This window comes from Ostrinia nubilalis, chromosome 19 (assembly GCF_963855985.1).
Source record: "Ostrinia nubilalis chromosome 19, ilOstNubi1.1, whole genome shotgun sequence".
NCBI lineage: Eukaryota > Metazoa > Arthropoda > Insecta > Lepidoptera > Crambidae > Ostrinia > Ostrinia nubilalis.
The window spans coordinates 9,556,090-9,578,419 of NC_087106.1; the positions used below are offsets into that span (position 1 = coordinate 9,556,090).

The following is a 22,330-nucleotide window of genomic DNA, read 5'->3' on the forward strand; positions in this document are numbered from 1 at the left end:
AATGCGTAACCTAACGCGCTAGAGCGTTACCTTGGACATCGCTATAACGCCGAATTGCGATGGTAAAATGTAGATAGATTCATTTCAAAAACAGTGCCTTCCTCCTACCTTTATCAGGTCGTCGGTCCACCTTGTGGGTGGACGACCCACTCTGTCCCACACAGACACAACATAGACAGAAACACATCACCGTACATAGTCATATAGGTACGTCACCGTCTGCACGCGCGCTTGCTGCGCAAGCAGCGCCGCGTGCGCACCATCGTGCACGGCATGCGGCTGAGGCACGAGCCGCAGCAGCACATCGACGACGTGAGTGCACACAGACAACATAAAGTCCGGTCGCCGAGCACGTAGAATTTCAGCGACCGGACTTTAGACAGAAATGCGCATCATCGTACGAGGCACGAGCCGCAGCAGCACATCGACGATGTGAGTACACACAGACAACATGACAGAAATACATCACCGTACATAGTCATATGGGTTATAGGTACATCTCTACACGCGCGTCTGTTGCGCAAGCAGCGCCGCGTGCGCACCATCGTACACGGCATGCGGCTGAGGCACGAGCCGCAGCAGCACATCGACGACGTGAGTGCAAACACTCCACAATTTGAAAAGCAACTTGTTACACAATAGTCGCACAACTTGCGATGACGCGACAGCCGTTTCACCTTAGGCCCTTTACACACTGCGCGTTTTTTGAAACGTGCGACAGCATCGCAGTAGGTACCTTCTTCTTCTTCCTCGGTCCCTCACTGATGAGGATCGCGACCACAGATAGTGTTCCTCCACAGACTGCGGTCATAAGCTGTGTGGACCGCACGATGCAAACTCCCGCCCACCGTCTTCCTCACCGCGTCCGACCATCTCGTCGGTGCCCTGCCCCGAGCGCGTCTGCCTACTAGCAATGAACAAATTTTTGCATGTTGTCGCACGTTGTTCAATTCAACGCTACAGTTTAATGGCCAGCTTTTGCATCGCGACAACATCGTGACTCAGTGGCGGCGTAGCATGGGTTGGCACCCGGGGCGATCACCGTCATAAGTCCTAAGGCACCCCCTGGTACCCCCCAGAATTTTGAGGTTACCTACCTATTCGAAGATTGAAAGACAATCGCACCCCCCTGTATCATGACATAGACCACAGATTTGCCATGCAGATGTGCCAGTGTATACTAATCTGCGCGACTTGTGTCACCCCCTGATGCTTGGCACCCGGGGCGCACCGCCCCCACCGCCCCCCCCTTACGCCGCTACTGTCGTGACTGTATCGATGCAAAAAGTAGCGCAAGTGTGTAAAGGTGGACCATTTGCGACTAAATCGGTGCTAAAAATCGCACTGTGTAAAGGACCTTAGAGCGAAGCCGCACTGTTTAGTTTCATTGCAAGTTGTGACGTTGCAACCTAGTATTTGACAATATCAAGGGCCGCACCGAACCGATGTGTGCAGTGCCATTTACTGCCCCAGAGAGTTGGATCCCCGCATTTTACAAGTGTCTCTTGAGTGCGACACCCATGATACTGAGTAGTAAAGAGAGATCGATATGTATATCTTTTACATTGCTATGTTTAATAATATCTACAGGGTGTTAGATAAATGGGTATATGAGCCGACACTAGCCCATGTTAAGATGGGCATATAAATGGTATGGTGAAGTCAGAAAATTGATATCTTCATTTTAATTATTTTAATTTTCATACAAATCGGATTTTATTAAATTTATTTTGTATGAAAATTAAAAAAAATCATAATCAAAAAATTAAAAAATAAAATGATGATATCCAACTGACTTGACCATACCATTTATATGCCCATGTTAACATGGGCTAGTGTCGGCTCATATACCCATTTACCTAACACCCTGTATATTTCTATACTTACCTGAATTCATTTTTAATTTTATCAAGCATTATTTGGTATTAACAGTTACTAATTATAATTAATTCAATCAATTTCCAGGTGGAAGAGACCTTGACGCCGCCGGAGCGCGCGTCCCTCGCCAGCGTGGAGGCGCGCCTGAAGCAGCTGGCCACCGCCGAGCTGGAGCTCGACCGCGCGCTCTTCATACTCGACTGGTTCTTCGCCTACCCGCGCTAATCAGGCTTGGGATGATCACGTGACGCGGGCTGATCACGTGACCAGCCTGCAGTCAGCTGGAGCTCGACCGCGCGCTCTTCATACTCGACTGGTTCTTCGCCTACCCGCGCTAATCAGGCTTGGGATGATCACGTGACGCGGGCTGATCACGTGACCAGCCTGCAGTCAGCTGGAGCTCGACCGCGCGCTCTTCATACTCGACTGGTTCTTCGCCTACCCGCGCTAATCAGGCTTGAGGTGGTCACGTGACGCGGGCTGATCACGTAACCAGCCTGCAGTCACGTGCAGTCACCTGCAGCCAGCTGAAGCTCGACCGCGCGCTCTTCATACTCGACTGGTTCTTCGCCTACCCGCGCTAACCTGGCTTGGGGTGATCACGTGGTCTCGGGTTGATCACGTAACCAGCCTGCAGTCACGTGCAGTCACCTGCAATCGGCTGGAGCTCGACCGCGCGCTCTTCATACTCGACTGGTTCTTCGCCTACCCGCGCTAACCTGGCTTGGGGTGATCACGTGACGCGGGCTGATCACGTGACCAGCCTGCAGTCACCTGCAGTCGGCTGGCGCTCGACCGCGCGCTCTTCATACTCGACTGGTTCTTCGCCTACCCGCGCTAATCAGGCTTGGGTGATCACGTGACGCGGGCTGATCACGTGACCAGCCTGCAGCCACGTGCAGTCACCTGCAGTCAGCTGGAGCTCGACCGCGCGCTCTGCATACTCGACTGGTTCTTCGCCTACCCGCGCTAATCAGGCTTGGGGTGATCACGTGGTCTCGGGTTGGTCACGTGACGTGGGCTAATCACGTGACGCGGGCTGGTCACGTGACATCGCCGCATTAATTAGTGATCGCCTGTGAGTCCTCGGCGTTGTTCACGTGGTTATTGACTACAGTGTGGTTGGCGGACATTTAGCCTATGCGCAGACCATCGATTTTTCGTCGGCCGATAGTTTAGTCGGGCGGTTGATCAGTATGGACATATTGGGCATGTATGGAAGTGCGCACATTACACCGATTTGATTTGGTCGATTCTTTATACAAATTAAAATCGGGCCCAACTATCGGTCAACTAAAAATCGATAGTCTGCGCCTAGACTTATGACTTATAGATCGTTTAATCCATGAAGACGCGCCCCACCAAGTTTTGGTCTACGGAAGCGCGGTGCGGGGAGTTTCATCCGAGCAATACGAGCGTCAATATTGTAGTGTGCGTATGTAGTCATGGATTATTTGGCGGAAGAATCACAGTAGATAAATTAAACAGTACGGAAGCTTCATACAAACGCTCGAAATCAGACTCACGCACACAGACGCACGCTTTACACGGGCTCTAAGCGAACCTCGCAGTCCATCCGTCGCGAGTGTCGCGCGCGTTGTGTTTTTAATAATAATTTTATTGCATGCACTGTCCGCTGTATTTTTTAAAACATGCCACGAGTGTATTGCGTAGTATACGGCTGCTTGAACTCGGCATCTTCAAAACCAGAACTATCATTTTTTAAACTTTGTAATAATTCTGAATTGTAAAAATGATTAAATTTTACTTTTTAAATAAAGTGCTTACATCTGGTTTTGTAATAGTTCTTTTTAAATTACGTAATTACGCTTATTAACAATTTATGTGTTCTATTTGATAAAGTAATTTGCTCCGCACGCTTTTGTACTAAGTGATGAACTGTATTTAAAATGAGGCAATAGGTATGTGAAAGTAAGTATCCGGTATTTTATTTATGAGAATAGATCTTCTACCGGCCTCTAATAATACTTAATCAATTTATTCGATTATGTAATCGATCATTATAGAACCTAATTAACGTTTTATTTTTTTGTTAACTACTTAGTCAATTAATTTATTCCATTAGGTATTTGATAATTAAAAAACCTAAATAAACGTTTTAATAAATAAGTAAGTACGAACCTTATTATTTTATAAAGATTAAGAGTGCCAACCCTAACACTCAGTTGAAGTGTAGGTATATAACTCGCCGAAAGGGCTAAGTTTCCGTACTGCTTTAGCTCATATATATACTGTGGAAGAATGGTGTGGCGCGTCTTCGTGGATGAAACGATCTATACCAAGGTGTGATGATTACGGACAAATAAGTGTTACAGTGACATTTAGGTGCTATTGATTTTATAGTAACCTTGTAAGGTTTGTTTTTCTGCTAACGTTGACGTCACTTACGGTGACGGGTCGTCCTGCCCTTCGATTAAATCTTCGGAGAAGAAAATAGTTAACTTTGTAATTGGTTCAGTTGAAAGTGATTGAGATATAATCAATGAAATGATGAGACTGTTGGTACTTTTATCTGACTATTTATACGAATATGTTCGTATAGTTTACAGATATTTATACTAGTACATGTGTATTTTTAAACTAATAGATTATTATTACACACTGTAATACACTTAGGATTAATCGAAATATCTTATAAGGATTTTGTTTTGTAAATAAAAGTCATATAAGTTACGTTCTTAAAATTTTATTTGACCCCATTGAAACTCAATAGTCATTCAAACAATGTACAACCTATTAGTGTCGATCGATATTATATAATTATAAAATATATCCGACTATCTACATCAGCAGCCATTCCACACGAAAAATGAAATTAAATGTGCATTTCACATAATTTATAAGCAAAATATATCTTCGGGGAAAAGAAACAAGAGTTCTCTTTAGCATTATTATGTTTTGTCTTTCTGTTAATACCTAAGTGTAAAAACGACAGAACATAGTTGATTCACAAATCGGCAATTTAAAACCTAACTGGGCAGGCTTCAACAAACAAAACCTCTATTAACATCTCGGTTAAAACTTTAAGATATGTAAATAAATATTGCATTAATTATACCCAAGCTGAGAAAAATTATGTACTGTTGTATTCAGCCGCCCATATCTACCCAACCAACCAAAATGACAATTAATCAACATTATTATAATCATCAATTAATATTAACAAGTATATAGTTATGTATGTATGTAGTAAACACCTGTTATACAGTGACACCTATTAATTTATTATTTAATTACAGAAATCGACCGTTGCATGTCTTGACTTCACTACAGAAATTAAATAATTTTCCTATAAACTTTGTCCTATTGCATTTTTGCTAACCCAATTTTTTACAAAATTATAAAATCACATTTATTTTCTACGTAATTGCAGCTATAGTTAGTCACTGGCAGATATTTATTATGAGACAAGGTTTGAGGAGCTAATATTATAATATAACATAGACTTATTTTGATGAACGTAAATGTTTTTTCGCATGTCAATGCCGTTCCTATTCTAAAGTTATGAGTATTAAAGAGCATAATCGTCTGTAATATTGTAATATTGCTGATGATTAATCCACCTTAAATATTTCAGTAAATACAATACATTCACACTTTTCTTACAAGCAACGGTCGTATAAATATCCACTTCAAGCTAATATTAAGACTATTTATTTCGTCTAAATTAAAAAGTCGAATATTTACATTTCGTTAGTGTTCACAGCCTGATGTCGTGTGTAGCTAACATTAATTATTATAAGAGGTCTCCGAAACATCTTCCGTACTGTAGTTAGAAGAAAACCGCCTTCGTGAATGTAATAACACAACAATTTATCATCAGTTCACTCATTTTGAAGACGACTCAAGAGATTTACTGGGCTGTATCATTAAAAACCACACCATTGCACTAAAAGTTCCCTAAACATCGTTAGCCACGACGAACGACATCACACATCGCGTCATAAACACTCAGTAATTTGTTCGATTAAAGATCTATTCTATAGAAATATTAAAATACAGTGAAGACATCGATCTATCTGCCTACATTCACTTAACGCGAACAAACCGACACCTACATTATTCAGACTATACATACTTGAGAAGTTTACAAAAGCCGCTATGTAATTATTGATTAAACTTTATAATTATTACGATCGAAATTATCTTCGAAGCGACATCTATTTACACGTCTTTTTTATTTATTGAATTCCACTTTAGACCAAAAATGAAGACGCAACTAAACGGTGCTGACATCTAGCGTCTATTATGAGAATAAAATTAAGTCATGAAAGTGAAATTCAACAAACACCGCTTTATCGATTTAGTAAATAATTATCTTATATCACTAAACGCTTGTGAAATCTAAATAAAGGAAGACGAAGCGAACGAAAATAAAACATGCAAATAAATTTGTATTATTTTATTTATAAACTAGGTATTTTACACAACTTAACAAAATACATACATACAGCAACTGAACAGAGCAACCAAAAATTTATACCATTCATACGGCATCACTTTATACAGAACGTGGTTGCTGCGCCGAGGCCGCGCGCGACGCTTGCGCAGAAAATAATGTGCTTCCAAAGTACAAGACAAACATGTTTATTATCAACGTCTATTTGTGATACAACTAATTTCATTCTAATTTTACTAAAACCTCAGGCAAAATTAACATGCAAGTATGTAATAATTTACTAATGCATTTATTGTGCTCTACAAAACAAATTTCTGTATGCGACTTACATAATGATTATGAAATTGTTTCTTGAAAGGTAGTGACTGTTGTTGGCAAAAAACAACTTCTAATCCGTCCAAATCGCATAAAAACTCCAGTAATCGCATCGTTAAAAGCCAATTTTGTGTGGATAGTACTTGTTTATCAACTTTAATAGTTATTTTAAGACACAATTTCATAATCACCCTGTATGTGCGTCGGGCGGCCTCACGGTTAGTGAATGGCAAGATTATTCTTCGCAGTCGTTGTCCGCCGAAAGCAAGCAGCAGTCGAGACATGAATCAGCTATTTCAGTTCCTATTTTAATACTGTTAAAGTGTAAACTCAATTAGCGAGTCCTCAGTTTCATCCATGTTTCATCGAGTAAATAATTTCATTTGTACTATCACAAAATATTTGCATAATTATTGTAATAACGGTGAGGATTGCAGTCTAGGACGATGTGATTGTTGCACGGAGAATAATTATTTCAATATTTGTAAACTTACAACAAAAATTAAGGCTAAGCCGAATAATCTTTAGATAAATCATATGTACCAATTTAAAAACGAACATACAGGGTGTCCCGTAATGTAACGTCAAGCCGGAACTGGGTGTTGAGGCAAGTTGTGCTGGTTATCAGAAAAATATAAAAAAAAATCTATGTGGCATATTTTAAAAATAATAGGCATTTAAAAAAAATCAAAAAATTCTACTCCAGGTGACGGTCCGTTTGCTCGTGTTGCCACAAATCTTCACTTTTTCCAAATTTTTTTTTTGTTATGTAACCCTGAATAATGCTTCTCTAAATTGTTATCAAAATTACAAAACCAGCTGCTCCAGCTTGGATGAAAAAAATACATTATTCTCAAAAAAAATTTCAAAATAAAAATTTTGCCTAGTTTAAACTGACTGTACTGAAAAAAAAATGTACTACGCGAGTGTGGCAAGTGACGTCATAATTTGGCGCATTTAGTAAGGATTCCAAAATGGTATAACACTTGGTAAATTTTTGCTGTAATTGTCGACAATTTTTGGTTTTTTGGAAATAGTCCCGTTTTTAACTTTATTTAGATTGGTTAAAAATTATTATTCTAATGTGCCCAAAATTTAAGTTCCTGGCTTAAGTGAGGTGGAGAAGCCATTTTAAAAGGTATGAGCGGGACGGAGAGGGCCATCTTACCAAGCAGGGATGTTATGGATATCCGTAACCGTAACCGAAACTATCGGATATCCGAAATAAAAAAATGTTCATAACCGTAACCGAAACTGATTCAAAAGTTACGGATAGTTTCGGATAAAGGCCAAACTGCAAAATTCTATGAAATTTGCAGTATACATACACGCCGCAGCTGCAATGCCGCGCTGCCGATTTCATAGTTTTGCAGTTTGCGGTTGCAGTTTGCGGTCTGCGGCCCGTCTTGGAATTGTACCTTAAATCTTAATATTTGTTACCAACTTGTCTGGCATTCGCTGGCACCATCTAATATGCCAGCCTGTTTTACCTTTATCATACATAGGTGTCGTCTTAGTTGGTACATAAAGTAGCTATGTGGGTCACGCTCACGCAGCATCTTGCTATTTGTATTATACCTACATTTTTGAAATTCTAATAATTCCGTAACCGAAATTATCCGAGACTTTCGGATAATCTGAAATGATTTCATATCCGTGACCGTAACCGAAACCGGTATAATATTATTCTAATATCCGTAACCGTATCCATAACCGAAACTTCATATCCTTATTATCCCTGTTACCAAGTACAAGTGCAGGCAGAGGAGGTAGTAAAGGCGCGCGCGCACGGGTGACTTTTGTCACAGTATGTCAACTACTAATTACTGTCATGGTGACAAAAGTTTCTGTGACTGACTGTACGGTAGTCAGTCACAGAAACTTGAATTTTGGGCACATTAGAATAATAATTTTTAACCAAGGTAAATAAAGTTAAAAACGGGACTATTTCCAAAAAACCAAAAATTGTCGACAATTACAGCAAAAATTTACCAAGTGTTATACCATTTTGGAATCCTTACTAAATGCGCCAAATTATGACGTCACTTGCCACACTCGCGTAGTACATTTTTTTTTCAGTACAGTCAGTTTAAACTAGGCAAAATTTTTATTTTGAATTTTTTTTTGAGAATAATGTATTTTTTTCATCCAAGCTGGAGCAGCTGGTTTTGTAATTTTGATAACAATTTAGAGAAGCATTATTCAGGGTTACATAACAAAAAAAAAATTTGGAAAAAGTGAAGATTTGTGGCAACACGAGTAAAAGGACCGTCACCTGGAGTAGAATTTTTTGATTTTTTTTAAATGCCTATTATTTTTAAAATATGCCACATAGATTTTTTTTTATATTTTTCTGATAACCAGCACAACTTGCCTCAACACCCAGTTCCGGCTTGACGTTACATTACGGGACACCCTGTATACTATAGCTATCTTATAAAAAATGCCAAATAAAGAATAACTATAGGTTGCGTTACGAGTGGTGTAAATAAACATATAAAAGCTCTATTCGATATTTACAAAATAATGGACTCTGGTAACAGTGTAAAAGCATTAAAAACTTGCAAAATAGCAGAAATACGGCAGTAACAAAACAGAATTTGTGTGGGGGTGTTATTATGTTCGCGCATTCGATTTATATTAGGCGTATACAGTGACGTCATAAGCAAGACTTGCAAATTTCACAGTTATACTAATGCGCTATAACTAAAATTTACGTCGCAGTCCACACGGCAGTCGCCGTGCTCGTGTGTGTGTAATGTGTGTGTAAGTCCCGCGTTGCGTGTTCATTCCCATAAATTTATTATTTTATGCTACAACTAGCGCAGTAAATAGACAATTTAAAAATAAAAAGTCCCAATTTATTGCAAAAACTTATCACAAAATCAATAGTCCCGAAAACGACTCCTTAATGAATTATCAAATACTATTTACAGCAAATGAGAGTTAATTTATACATTCCGTTTGTTTCACTACACGATTTGTCATTTAAATTTTATAAATAGTAACGTTATATAAATTCATGTTGATGGCCTAAATTATAATACTAAAGATTTGTATTTTGTCAATAGCCAGATGAAGTGCAGCGATCCGTCCTCAAGGCAGCCACTCGACCATCACGCGCCTAACTTATACTTTCGATACCTTATTCCGAATATCTAATAATTTTAAACATATTTCGGCAGCATGATTCCTATACGATTTATAATTTACGCGGTGAGATAATATACAATTCGCTTATAAAGCTATCCAGAAAATTAAACGGTGACTTTAAATCGAAGATGTCACTCGCGATGTTATCTAATGAAGCTGGAGTGTGCGTTTGTTTTTGTGTTGCGTTTGGGTCTCATCCTTGGGCGGCGCAGACACCACGAGTCAGGACACTAGAATGCCTTAATGACATCGCGTTTACAGGAATTTACTATTTAAGACTGACGGCAAACACGACGTATTTGCTAAATGCGTTAACTATTCATGTGTCATGTTTCTCAATGTCTGCACGAGGCCTAGCCGCTTGAAAGTGCATTCACACGGGGAACCGTCAGGCTCGTAGCACAGTATCATGACGCCCGTAGCACTGTAACATTGCGTAGCACTGTCGACGCGTAGATTAATGCCGCTTTGAACGCCCACTTCGTAACTACGCTACGCAGTTCAAAAGCGGCATCATTCCACTCATAGTGCCACACGCCGCATCGCTACGATTACTCGTAGCACTGTCCATACGGTGTCAAAAGTCGTAGCACTATTCCCTCGCGACGTCATGTCGTTCGCATAGGTGGTATTGTGCCGTATACTGGTGTCCACACGTGGCGTCATGATATTCGTAGCACGTTTCCCATGCGGCATGACTCCCCGGAGCGCCCGGGCTCATGCCCCGTTAGAGAACACCGCGAGGCAGGAATCAGGTCTAGCTCACTGAACACATGGAGTCCCCGCGACGCCCCGCCCCTCCCCCGCGCAGCTATTACAATATGCAGCAGGACGCCGAACAACAACTGCTGGAGCCACCTTTGCTCTTTTGCCGTTGGTCTGAAAAAAGAGAAAAATAATATTTCAGGCATTTTCTCTTTACTAAATTAACAGTTATTGCATGGGAGGTGTGATATACATACTACGAGTATACTTTTTCTATACTACAGTACACAAGTAAATATTGATTTGTTATAGAATAATTAGTATCACTTTTTTATGTTACTACATACGTATCATATTAACTAAGTAACTAATTATTACCTAAATAAAACAATGGTGGACTTACAAAAGGAAAAGGAATGATAGGATAGGGAAGGATTGGTTTGTGTTAACTCCATCGGACTTCTGGAAATAAATAAACAGGAAGGTATTTTATGATCGAATTTCAGTAGAATTTAAACTGTATTCAGGTGCCATTCATTTATTACGTAAGACGATTTAGAGCCGACCATGTCTTATTTTTTTCTTCAAGTGGGGATTTTCGTGTACTAGTCATCAAACGTGTACCTATTCTATTTTTTCCTAAATTTAATAAATATGAAACAGGGGAGAGGGGGTCGGCCTATTCTTATTTTTTCTTATGAGGGTGGGGATCTAAACCTAGCGAAAATAGTCTTACGTAATAAAATGAATGGCCCCTTATGTATGGACCGACGATCTGATGAAGAACTCGGGAAGTACCTGGATGCGAGCAGCGCAGAACCGGTCGTTATGAAAATCCCCGGGGTGGAGGCATTTGTCCAGCAGTGGACGTCACTTGGCTGAAACCACCAACACTCACCGTGCGAGTTGGGCTCGGGCAGGTGCTCGCGCGGCACGAGGTGCATGACGGTGGTGCGGCCGAGCGGCAGGCCGAGCGCGCCCAGCGTCACGGAGCTGTGCAGGAAGCGGCCCTGGTAGATGAGCCGCAGGATCACCAGCAGTGACGTCATCAGGGACTCACCGTGCGAGTTGGGCTCGGGCAGGTGCTCGCGCGGCACGAGGTGCATGACGGTGGTGCGGCCGAGCGCGCCCAGCGTCACGGAGCTGTGCAGGAAGCGGCCCTGGTAGATGAGCCGCAGGATCGCAGCAGGGACGTCATCAGGCACTCACCGTGCGAGTTGGGCTCGGGCAGGTGCTCGCGCGGCACGAGGTGCATGACGGTGGTGCGGCCGAGCGGCAGGCCGAGCGCGCCCAGCGTCACGGAGCGGTGCAGGAAGCTGCCCTGGTAGATGAGCCGCAGGATCGCCAGCAGTGACGTCATCAGGGACTCACCGTGCGAGTTGGGCTCGGGCAGGTGCTCGCGCGGCACGAGGTGCATGACGGTGGTGCGGCCGAGCGGCAGGCCGAGCGCGCCCAGCGTCACGGAGCTGTGCAGGAAGCGGCCCTGGTAGATGAGCCGCAGGATCGCCGGCAGTGACGTCATCAGGCACTCACCGTGCGAGTTGGGCTCGGGCAGGTGCTCGCGCGGCACGAGGTGCATGACGGTGGTGCGGCCGAGCGGCAGGCCGAGCGCGCCCAGCGTCACGGAGCGGTGCAGGAAGCGGCCCTGATAGATGAGCCGCAGGATCGCCAGCAGTGACGTCATCAGGGACTCACCGTGCGAGTTGGGCTCGGGCAGGTGCTCGCGCGGCACGAGGTGCATGACGGTGGTGCGGCCGAGCGGCAGGCCGAGCGCGCCCAGCGTCACGGAGCTGTGCAGGAAGCGGCCCTGGTAGATAAGCCGCAGGATCTCCGCGCGCGACACGCACTCCGACGCCCAGTCCGCTGGAAAACACCATTTATATAAATTAGTAAGAGTTCTCGAGTGGCGACCACGGGCCGGTAGACGTAGAGTGGGCAGGCCCCCCACTAGGTGGACCGACTGGCTGATGAAGGTCGCAGGAAGAACCTAGATGCGGGCAGCGCAGGACCGGTCGTTTTGGAAATCCTTGGGTCCTTTATCCAGCAGTGGACGTCATTTAGCTGACAAAAAGTGAAAAAAAAAATACCATAAATAAATTCTCCTACTTTGTGAACTCATTATTTTGTTGTAGTTATTCGTGTGGCTTTAGGGCAGTTGAACCGCGGCTCAATAGGGTGGTAGTTGATTCACTACACATACTTTTTATAAGCTGTCAAAACTTGATCGCAAAGACGTCATAAGGTCGCAAACTCAACTAACTATTCATTTTTTTTAATAATACAATTCGTTTTAAAGTTTTATTTTAGTAAAAAAAAAACAATATTTATGGTTAAATGTCATTGAATTTATATTATTTATAAACCTACTAATTTATTTTTAATACCTGGCTTTTAATCTTTTTTTTTTATTTCAAAAATACATTAAAATATTGAGTAATTCTCGATTCTTTGAGGAAAACCTTGCATATCAAGTTTATTAAGTACGTTTTTACAAAAGTATTTTTAAAATGGATTCAGTTTTCAATGTTTTACCTAACTAAAAAGTAGGTATTATTTATTAGTGATAATGTGACGTTTCTGAAAAAATATTGTTCCTTTTTAAAAAAAGTTTTTGAAAAACACGAGATAATGGTATTAAAATCCAAAATGCCAGAATGCTACACCATCAAATTGATAATACATAAGGTACTTTTCGAAAAGGCAAAAAAATGAAACCAAACTGTACAAAAACGGTTGCAATGTTGATGAGTATAAGATGCCCCCAGAGAGATTTGAACTCTCGACCCCTGGTTTACAAGACCAGTGCTCTAACCCCTGAGCTATGGAGGCTTACAATGCGGCGGCGTAAACGTGGATGGGTATTGACGCCACGCTTGCTCACCCACACAGATAAACCGCGATTATTATACACTACACACGCAAACTAGTATTTGAGTGAAATATTAGTCGCTAGATGGCGTTAATAGTAGAAACTTTATGAGAAATTGTGTTAATTTAAAATTTTGTTTATCAAAACAACTGTTTAAACTTTAAATTAAAATAAATCTTTTAAAGAAAAGATCTTTATAAATAGAATATAATTTTTTATTTATACCGTATAGTATTACGATCGTTAAAGTTGAGATCGAAAGTTTTAGTAGCATATTGGTTAACTTTCCGGTGACCAAGAAACTTACCAGGTACCTATCTTAATGGAAAATTTTATCGAAAAGATTATAGGGTTTGCGCTTTAATTTAATTTGTTTAAAGCCATAATTTAGGTGTGGTCTATCGGCTATCGCAGTTTAATGTACGAGTCTATCGCGTGATCCGTTTCTGTTTGTTACCGGCATCAATTTGATCCTTAATTTGTGGGCGTTAGAGTCGTGATCGTGTTGTGTTGCACTCGGGTACAGTTAACGCTTGCAGCGGGTTCTGTATCACCGCTGGCAGCACTGTAGTAACTTTGGCCGAACGTACGGCGACAATAACTCGCCAAGGGAACTATGCTCGCTCTCGTGAATTCCGATTTTAATTCTTGGCTTGGCTGTTTCGGAAATAGGGAATTGGGACTTTGTCTCGTTCTTTTGGCTTGAACTTTACACGCTGTAAAAGCTAAGCTTTCTAAAATCATTTCACTTTAATATTTTTAAATACACACACACAAATCTACCTACCTTTTACCATCTGTAATCTGTAAATCCAGTTGGTAGGTATGTTTCACTACTACAATATCAAATAAAGATGTTTGTTTTGCAAACTCTACAACAAACTAATGATGTTTACACAGGTGCATTATGTTTACTATTAACAGACCATTCAGTTTTGATAAACATATTTTTGACAAGATTTTTATTAATAGCAGTACAACCCTTCATAAATAAAATATTCTTTTATTTTTATTTTCGTTCATACGCAATTTAAATCAAAAAGTTAATTAATTTTGCAAGAACAATTTTAAATATCAGATTTATTAAATTATGATATATTAATACATAACAAAAACAAAATAATAAAGTTGGGCGTATGTGATTCATAAAGGTGCTCCTCCATTAGAGCGAGTGGAGTGGGACGAAAATGCTGCATTTTACGCATATAGTCATCAATTATAAAATGACAAACGGTCTCTACGTAAACAGCCGGACTGAAAATGTAGTCACTGACCTTCCGCAAGGCTGAACAAGACAACTCGGATTCAGACTAATTACTTGTTTTTGTCCCCTCGTTACGTATGCGCGAGCCACGTAAGTCCACGCCCAATTCTTGTAGTAATGACCGAAACATATTTTTATTTTGTGTTGACCTGTGCTTTTTATTTCAGCTAAAACACACTAATTTGGGTTAGCAGAACAAAAATAATGTAAACACGAAAAATATTTATGTTCTTTCTTATAATTATTTACATTATCATTCCCTCCCATTGACAGCGCGTAGGCAGTCCTGTCCTATTTATTTAGCGGCACAAATAACAATTCTTTTTACGTTATTGCTAATGTTTTAGAGTTCAATATAACAGGGCCCGACAGCCGTAAATAAACCATAATAAGCCGGTTTCGTGCCAAACAAGTGCCAGTGTCGAGTTTCTGAAATATTTGTAGGAAACAATGTCGAGAACAGCTGCGGACTTGACGGTAGCTAACGCTGTTTCTATTTGTACAGTCGTATTATTTTATTGTGACTTGTAACACGATGCATAAGGGCATTAATCATTTTGCACGTTTGGAAATGCTGCAAAGAATTATATTACAAAATTTACTATTTTCAAGCTACAAATTGAATGACAGTTAATTTACATTAAAAATGAGTTACCGGATAAGATGGCATTGACCTCAACAATAAGAAGCAGTTAGATAAGGAGACATTTTACATTTTCTTCCATTGAAATAAAATTATCTCGTTATATTACGCTTCTGTTTGTTATTAACAACTTAACACTAATATTTTAAGTCATACAAACTTATGAACTTGTACAAATAGTAAACCAGTCTTTAAAATTTACGTCATCAGAGCTGAATTTGTCCTCGTAAAAACAAGCTCGGCGCAACGTGCAGTATCCGCGTCTGTTTCCCCATTCAGACAGATACGAGCATCTATCCCCTCGCAAATGTTTGCGCTCCCACTTCCTCCCCGCTTAGGGTATTGCAATTTTTGCAATAAGTTTGCACGACAATTTATCATACATCTATCGAATTGCCCGACGCGAATGATACAAATGGTTGAGGAATTTATGTTACTTTCGGAACTGTTTAGGTTTATGCCACTAAACAGATTACGTCGGTGTAATTCAATCAAAAGCAAATTTCCTAGATGCTTAGGTACGTGCACTACTCATCGATTCAGACAGGATAACACCGGAATAATATCCTCGTTCTCGTTCCGCAAATAAAATCACACAGGTGGATGTATGGCACGTACGGATCCGGGAATTCGGAACTTCGCGACACCCCGGTTGCTGAAGACCGAATATTATTATTTTGTTTGCGTCTATTATTTTCTGGAAATTTTCTTAACACGCTTTTTAAGAGTGCCACTTGGGACCATTAGAGTTCCATATCGTATGTCTTGACTAGTTGTTACGTAGCATCGCATAACGGTAACATTTTAATAAGTTTATCTTATTTATTTCAATATAAACACGAGCTCAATGTTCCGATAAACAGAGAGAGACAATACAAGGCGTGCTATCGACAAGGAACTTTCCCCGATTGAGGTTTGAATGGCAAATGAGCAGTCTGTACACGGAGATAGCCCACACACTCAAACGCAAAACGAGCTATTAAATGTTTCAAGTGCCACTTACGCAACATGTAACTGGGTTACCAAAGTATACCTATGTATGTACATTTTAATCTGCTACATTACTTCGTCTGCAGTACATAATATGTGTTTATCTTCGTTATTTCACTTAGAATTATGCCCGACCTCTCAAGTTGACTCTTTAAGAAAATTTACTAAATCAACTTTGAATGTATAAGTAACCAACAAACTTCGTAAGCCGAATTTCATTTATATTCGGACATCAAAGAACCATGCAAATTTGAAAGGCGTCTGATGTAAAAGCATTTCTGAAAATGCGATAACACAACCCTCATCAACATTAATATAAAACTTGTCAGGCTCTGCCTTTTTCTAAGATGAAAGATATCATTACCTTGGCACCTCATTAATTTCTTCGGCGACAGACTTCAAATTCACCGTGTCATTGGTTTTCCCTTTGTGAGCGAAAAACCCAAGGAAAGTCCGTAGTCATCATTGCACTTTATAGCCATAATTCGATTTCCATAGCTGTCACGGCAGCTGCACCCCAGTGAACACCCCCATTCTCATAACGGATATTTATTAGGCCATTTCGAGGTACGTAAACAACAAACAGCCACTTTCAAAAGAGTTTGTAAATTGATATACAGAATGTTCTTCGAAATTCAAAGAGTACTTTGTACTTTGAGGATATGAAATCTTTTATTTGAAAGAAGCATTCTTTGTTTGTATGGAGATATCGCCCAATTTAAGTATAATATGTGTGTCACAGTGAAACGATTTATTCTATCATACCATAATGGTTATTGTTCTCATAGATCATTAATTTCGAAAGCGCTGACTTTCACAATAGCTCACCCTCGAAAATACATGCCATTTAATTCACTTAAAGTGTGACGATTGGTGTCAAAATCAATAAATTATTTTAGGAAGTATTTTTCTGACTCAATATTCGACCAAAAAAAAAGTTCTACATTTGTAAGTGATTCTTTACGTATCAATGATTAGTTAAAAGAAAATAAGGTCCCACCTTCCGGCCAGTTGTCGTAGACGTGTATGGCGATATCGCCGGCTGAGTCGACGGGACTGAAGACGAACTCCTTCGTCTTGCCGGACACCAGGATCAGCCGCAGGTTTATCTGGAATTAGATAAAGAAACAGTTAGAATTAAAGGGAATAATGCATACGGTCTCTGAGGGTTCAAAATAAACAATAAACAATATGGTGAAGAAATCATGATAATCTCCACTATGCTGAAGCCAAAGATGAAGATAAATGTGGCTAGTTTTCGATGACGTCAACAGTAAAAAAGTTACTGATTGATACACTTAAAATACAGTTGCCAAGTCAATCTTGGAAACGATATTCAATGTAAATATGGAAATCTGTAATTCAGAATACACTGCTTTGCGTCAACAAGGTAATTCATTCAACATTCAATAGAATAAAAAAATATGTTTCAAGAACGTTATTTTGCCATTACAGATTTATTGTACAATATCAGTTTAGGTTACAATATTGACAGGTAACAAACATTTTTAAATAAATCTGTTACCCAGCAGAGAGCAAATCAAAATATTATACGTATGTTACGGTAAATGGTTGTGCAACAGAGACGATACAATGTTATGTATCAGTTTTGCAAAGTTGTCCGCTCCGTACTTTCAAATCTGGTGTTGACCTTCATGCTTAGATACATACAACCGGCTTGCGTAAGTTCACTGATAATTCCGCTGAGTGACGGAAAGTTGGACCCAAAGTTTATTTTGCATAACTACAATACTGGATTTCATCTTATACATAAAAATAATTACATAACAGTATTTTTGTAACAGAAATCAATCTGCTTACTCGAAAATCACAACACAAAGGACTAAAAGCCATGTATCATGAGAATGAATATAGTGAGTAGACACCCTTATGTTTCAAATTTTCATGTTTTAGTTGTTACCTGTTAATTACTTAATAAAAGATTATTATGTATGAATAATTACGTTGTTATCTAAAAGATTACTGTAAATTATTTAGATAATTTATTTATTCATAATAATTAATAGGCTAGGTACTGTTCAATTAACTTGATTCATTTGATTAGTGACACTTAAACAATTTATAACTTAACTAGCTTTCCGCCCGCGGCTTCGCCCGCGTGGAATTTTGTCTGTCACAGAAAAACTTTATCGCGCGCGTCCCTGTTTCAAAAACCGGGATAAAAACTATCCTATGTTCTTTCCCGGGACTCAAACTATCTCTATGCCAAATTTCATCAAAATCGGTTGCGAGGTTTAAGCGGGAAAGCGTAACAGACAGACAGACAGACAGACAGACAGACAGACAGACAGACAGACAGAGTTACTTTCGCATTTATAATATTAGTTGGGATTTAAATAAATTCAAGTACGTACATATTATTATATTTTATTTATAAATAGGTCCCCAATTATTTTTAATATAGTAATACAAAATACATTGGACAGTAGAAATTGTTAACGATTTGTATTTTTTTATATAAGTATGACATGTTTTTTTGCAATTATAAAAATACATTTTTGTATTTAAAATAAAAGTAAAACTGAAAAAGAAAAAAGTCAACGCGACCCTGCCAGGATTCGAACCTGGAATCTTCTGATCCGTAGTCAGACGCGTTATCCATTGCGCCACAGGGCCAGTTGGTGGAGTGACGAATTTGGCCTACTTTACTCGCAGACAGTGTTCCGTATTTATTCCAACATTATTTTCTACAAAGGCACTTTTTTGGTTTTTTTTTTCATATAATATGTAAAAATACCTTTTTTTTCTTGAACTCCAAAGGATCGTTACCAATAACTTTACAAGTAATTTCTCATATTTCATAGATGCAATGCAACATGGAGGGAAACTTCTTTAAATGTGTCTTGGCTATGGGAGGGACACATTATGGAGTGCGCTTGAAATATGTTCTTAAGGGGAAGTGTTATTTATGGTGTAAATACACAAACAGACATTTAAGAACTATTTTTTTCAACAAGGGTACTGTTTTTGAACAAAGATGTACACAGTCTGATGTGCTGTAGAATCGGATGTTACCTATAACATAAAAAGTTTTTGTTGCCATTTATTGCGTAACTAGTTTTTAATAACTATGTTGTTGTTTAGTTTTTTATGACCGTGTCAAAGACATCGGATTAAGATGTTTTTTGGCATTTAATGAATAAACATCAAACATGTAGGTAAACGATTGGAAACACAATGATAACAATAGTCAATAATAAAATATTAAACAATCATGCGAATGAGACTTAGGGGGAAAGATTTTTCTGTCTAATTCCAAGGACTTCCAGGGTGCTAATCAGCCTGGCTAAACAAGCGTGAGCAGCGCGGTGTTAATTGTTACGGCGCCCCCGGGAAGGAAGAAGGGTGCAATCGTGCAATACCTACCTCCGTAGTACGTAACCTAAGGCCGACATTACAGGTGTGTATGTTTGCTATGTTTTAGATAGCTAAACTATTTAATTTAGACGATGGAAAATACAATGGGACTAATGATCAAATATCCTTACACAATCTTAGGGGAGCAAGATTTTTCCATCAAATCCAGGGTACTAATTAGCCCGGCTAAACAAGCGTGAGCAGCGCGGTGTTAATTGTTACGGCGCCCCCGGCAAGGAAGAAGAGTGCAATCGTGCAATACCTACCTCCGTAGTACGTAACCTAAGGCCGACATTACAGGTGTGTAGGTTTGCTATGTTTTAGATAGCTAAACTATTTAATTTAGACGATGGAAAATACAATGGGACTAATGATCAAATATCCTTACACAATCTTAGGGAAGCAAGATTTTTCCATCAAATCCAGGGTACTAATTAGCCCGGCTAAACAAGCGTGAGCAGCGCGGTGTTAATTGTTACGGCGCCCCCGGCAAGGAAGGAGGGTGCAATCGTACAACAGTACTTCCGTAGTAGGTGTACGTTCAAGGCTTTAACATAACAGGAACAGGAGGTAGGTAGATTTGCTGAGCTGACGAGAACATGGGCCTTGTAACGACGAAGCTTACAATAATAGTGATGTAGAAGTAGAAGTGACTAATGAGTTTTTGAAGTGAGTGTAAAATCAGAATTTTATGAAACTACTTTCTTCCTAAGGTTTAGCTAATCGTCAAGAAAAATGTCCACCTCCTAAATATACCAAAATAAACTTTTTAAGTTTTTTTTATGACAAACGATAACCTGTTTAGCCTTGGTCTAGCTAAATTCGATCGATCTTAATTCATCATTCGGTCAGTAAATTCGTTCAGTAGTTCACGAGTGAAAACCAACAAAGAAATAGGCATAAAATTTAAATTTTGGCATTAAACAATCGAACTAACTGCATGCATAGATTAGGAAGGGAACCCGTTCAACATGAATCACTACCGAAAACAATTGTTGCCAGGGCAAGTGTTAACAGCTATGGGCTATGGAGCACAGGGGTGGCGGAGCCTCTTGTCAATCGTTCCGGTTGGTTTAAGGGTTGCCAACGAGAAGTATCAGAATTATTGACAGAGAGCTGAGATAGTTGCCAGGTACGTATATGATCTGAAGCTATTACAGTTTTACTTGCAGTCTAGAATTTGATATTATAACTAAATGACTATAATTTTTTAATTATTAATGACGAAGAAATTATTACATAAATAAGTTTATTACATAATAACGCTCCTGAAATGACTGTTTTTTTTAACACTGCAACAATTTTCGATGATCTTTTCTAAAAGTAAGACAACCCTATCTAAAACTGCGATACAGCGAACTGCATTACCGAATAGACAGGCTGATTGTACACATTCCGGTTACCGCGGTAACCGAATAAGTTTAATTGAAAAGCTCCACTATCGTCCAAGCCAATGGCCTTTGCTTGAAAGATTGATCTTGTGCTAAGTACCTATACATTTATGGCCAAGTCTACATACTATGCACTATGGGCTAAGAAAGGAATAGTAGTAGGTATTACTATTTAATCTATATAAATAAAAATGAATTGATGTTCATTAGTCTGATTAAAACTCGAGAACGGCTGGGCCGATTGAGCTGATTTTGGTGTTAAAATGTTTGTCGTAGTCCAGGGTAGGTCTAAACGGTCAGCAAATAAGGAAAGATTTGCTTATTTATTGCCTTTAAGGCGGAACAGAGTTCGCCGAGTCAGCTAGTTAAATTAATATTACTCACTGCGAAACAGCAATGATTTATTAAATTATACATAGAGCCCAATGAAAATCATTTGTATCGTCAAGATTGTCAACCCTAACCTACTACAAATTTTGATTTAACAGCGCATTAATTAAGGTTCAGATAAGGGGTAAAGGAAATTACAAGTGCGCTACAGCGTTAATTATTGCCTGGCAGCTATCACGGATATAGGTGTTCCGTATTGTTGGTAATGCAGAAATATCCCCAAACTCCGGCATTAGCCCACTGCTGCAGGCTGGCCGCCCGCCAGGGAATGCGCGGTCGCAGTGATATGGAAACGGCCAACTAACTTGGTTTTAAGGCAGACTTTTTTGGGGTACGCGGCCAAGACCCGCGAGTTATGTCATGTCAAGCGTTATCGTTCATGTCCAAGACCTTGCCCCGCTTTACGGTTTCTGATTCCCATAGGAGCTATCCACTAGTCACTAGCACGATTATGTTATTGGCTATTTGTGGTCACCCCCTGATACAATCGGTAATGCTACCGGTGTGCACGGTTGATTACTGATCATGAAGACCCTTTCAGTTTTTTCAGCACACAAGTTAAGTTATAGTAGTAAGTTACAGGAGGGCGCATGTATTTGAAGATTCATGCAATTACTTGCATTACTGTTGGTGAATGAAATCAAGCATATCGTCTAACTAATGCCATATTTATTATGTGTTCATAAATCGTTAGTTCTTCCTAAGACCATACCTCAGACCATACCAATTACCTAGAAAAGAACAAAACTTAGCAGAGCGTATACTGTGGCGAATAGATAAATATTTTAGCCATAAAATCTGAAATGCGAAGTCATATCAGACATCCGTAACTCACATTTGGTACTTTTCCCTGCATTTTACACACAATAATTTTAATTAAATTTATGCAATGAATGCCAAGTTTCATGTCAACTAAAACTCGCATGCTGTTAAT

At 39.7% G+C, this 22,330-nt stretch overlaps 2 protein-coding genes and 2 non-coding genes across 4 annotated transcripts in view; 1 reads left to right on the top strand and 3 right to left on the bottom strand.

Moving 5' to 3' along the window:
- LOC135081175 (DNA-directed RNA polymerase III subunit RPC3) overlaps positions 1 to 5,464 on the top strand; it is a 30,851-nt gene extending 25,387 nt beyond the window's left edge. Inside the window, exon 11 of the mRNA XM_063975915.1 lies at positions 1,966 to 5,464. Coding sequence (XP_063831985.1) covers positions 1,966 to 2,103 — 138 coding nt within the window. The 3' untranslated portion in view covers positions 2,104 to 5,464. The remainder of the gene's footprint in view (positions 1 to 1,965) is intronic.
- An 822-nt stretch (positions 5,465 to 6,286) lies between these two features.
- Positions 6,287 to 22,330, bottom strand: part of LOC135080961 (uncharacterized) — a 180,984-nt gene continuing 164,940 nt past the window's right edge. Inside the window, exons 3-6 of the mRNA XM_063975684.1 lie at positions 17,238 to 17,346; positions 11,686 to 12,334; positions 11,370 to 11,653; positions 6,287 to 10,645 (exon numbers count right to left, since the gene is read on the bottom strand). Of these exons, the coding sequence (XP_063831754.1) occupies positions 10,581 to 10,645; positions 11,370 to 11,653; positions 11,686 to 12,334; positions 17,238 to 17,346 (1,107 nt within the window). The 3' untranslated portion in view covers positions 6,287 to 10,580. The remainder of the gene's footprint in view (positions 10,646 to 11,369; positions 11,654 to 11,685; positions 12,335 to 17,237; positions 17,347 to 22,330) is intronic.
- On the bottom strand, positions 13,228 to 13,300 carry Trnat-ugu (transfer RNA threonine (anticodon UGU)). The gene has a single exon. It is a non-coding gene; the product is annotated as a tRNA-Thr (tRNA).
- Positions 18,802 to 18,874, bottom strand: Trnar-acg (transfer RNA arginine (anticodon ACG)). Its single transcript has one exon. It is a non-coding gene; the product is annotated as a tRNA-Arg (tRNA).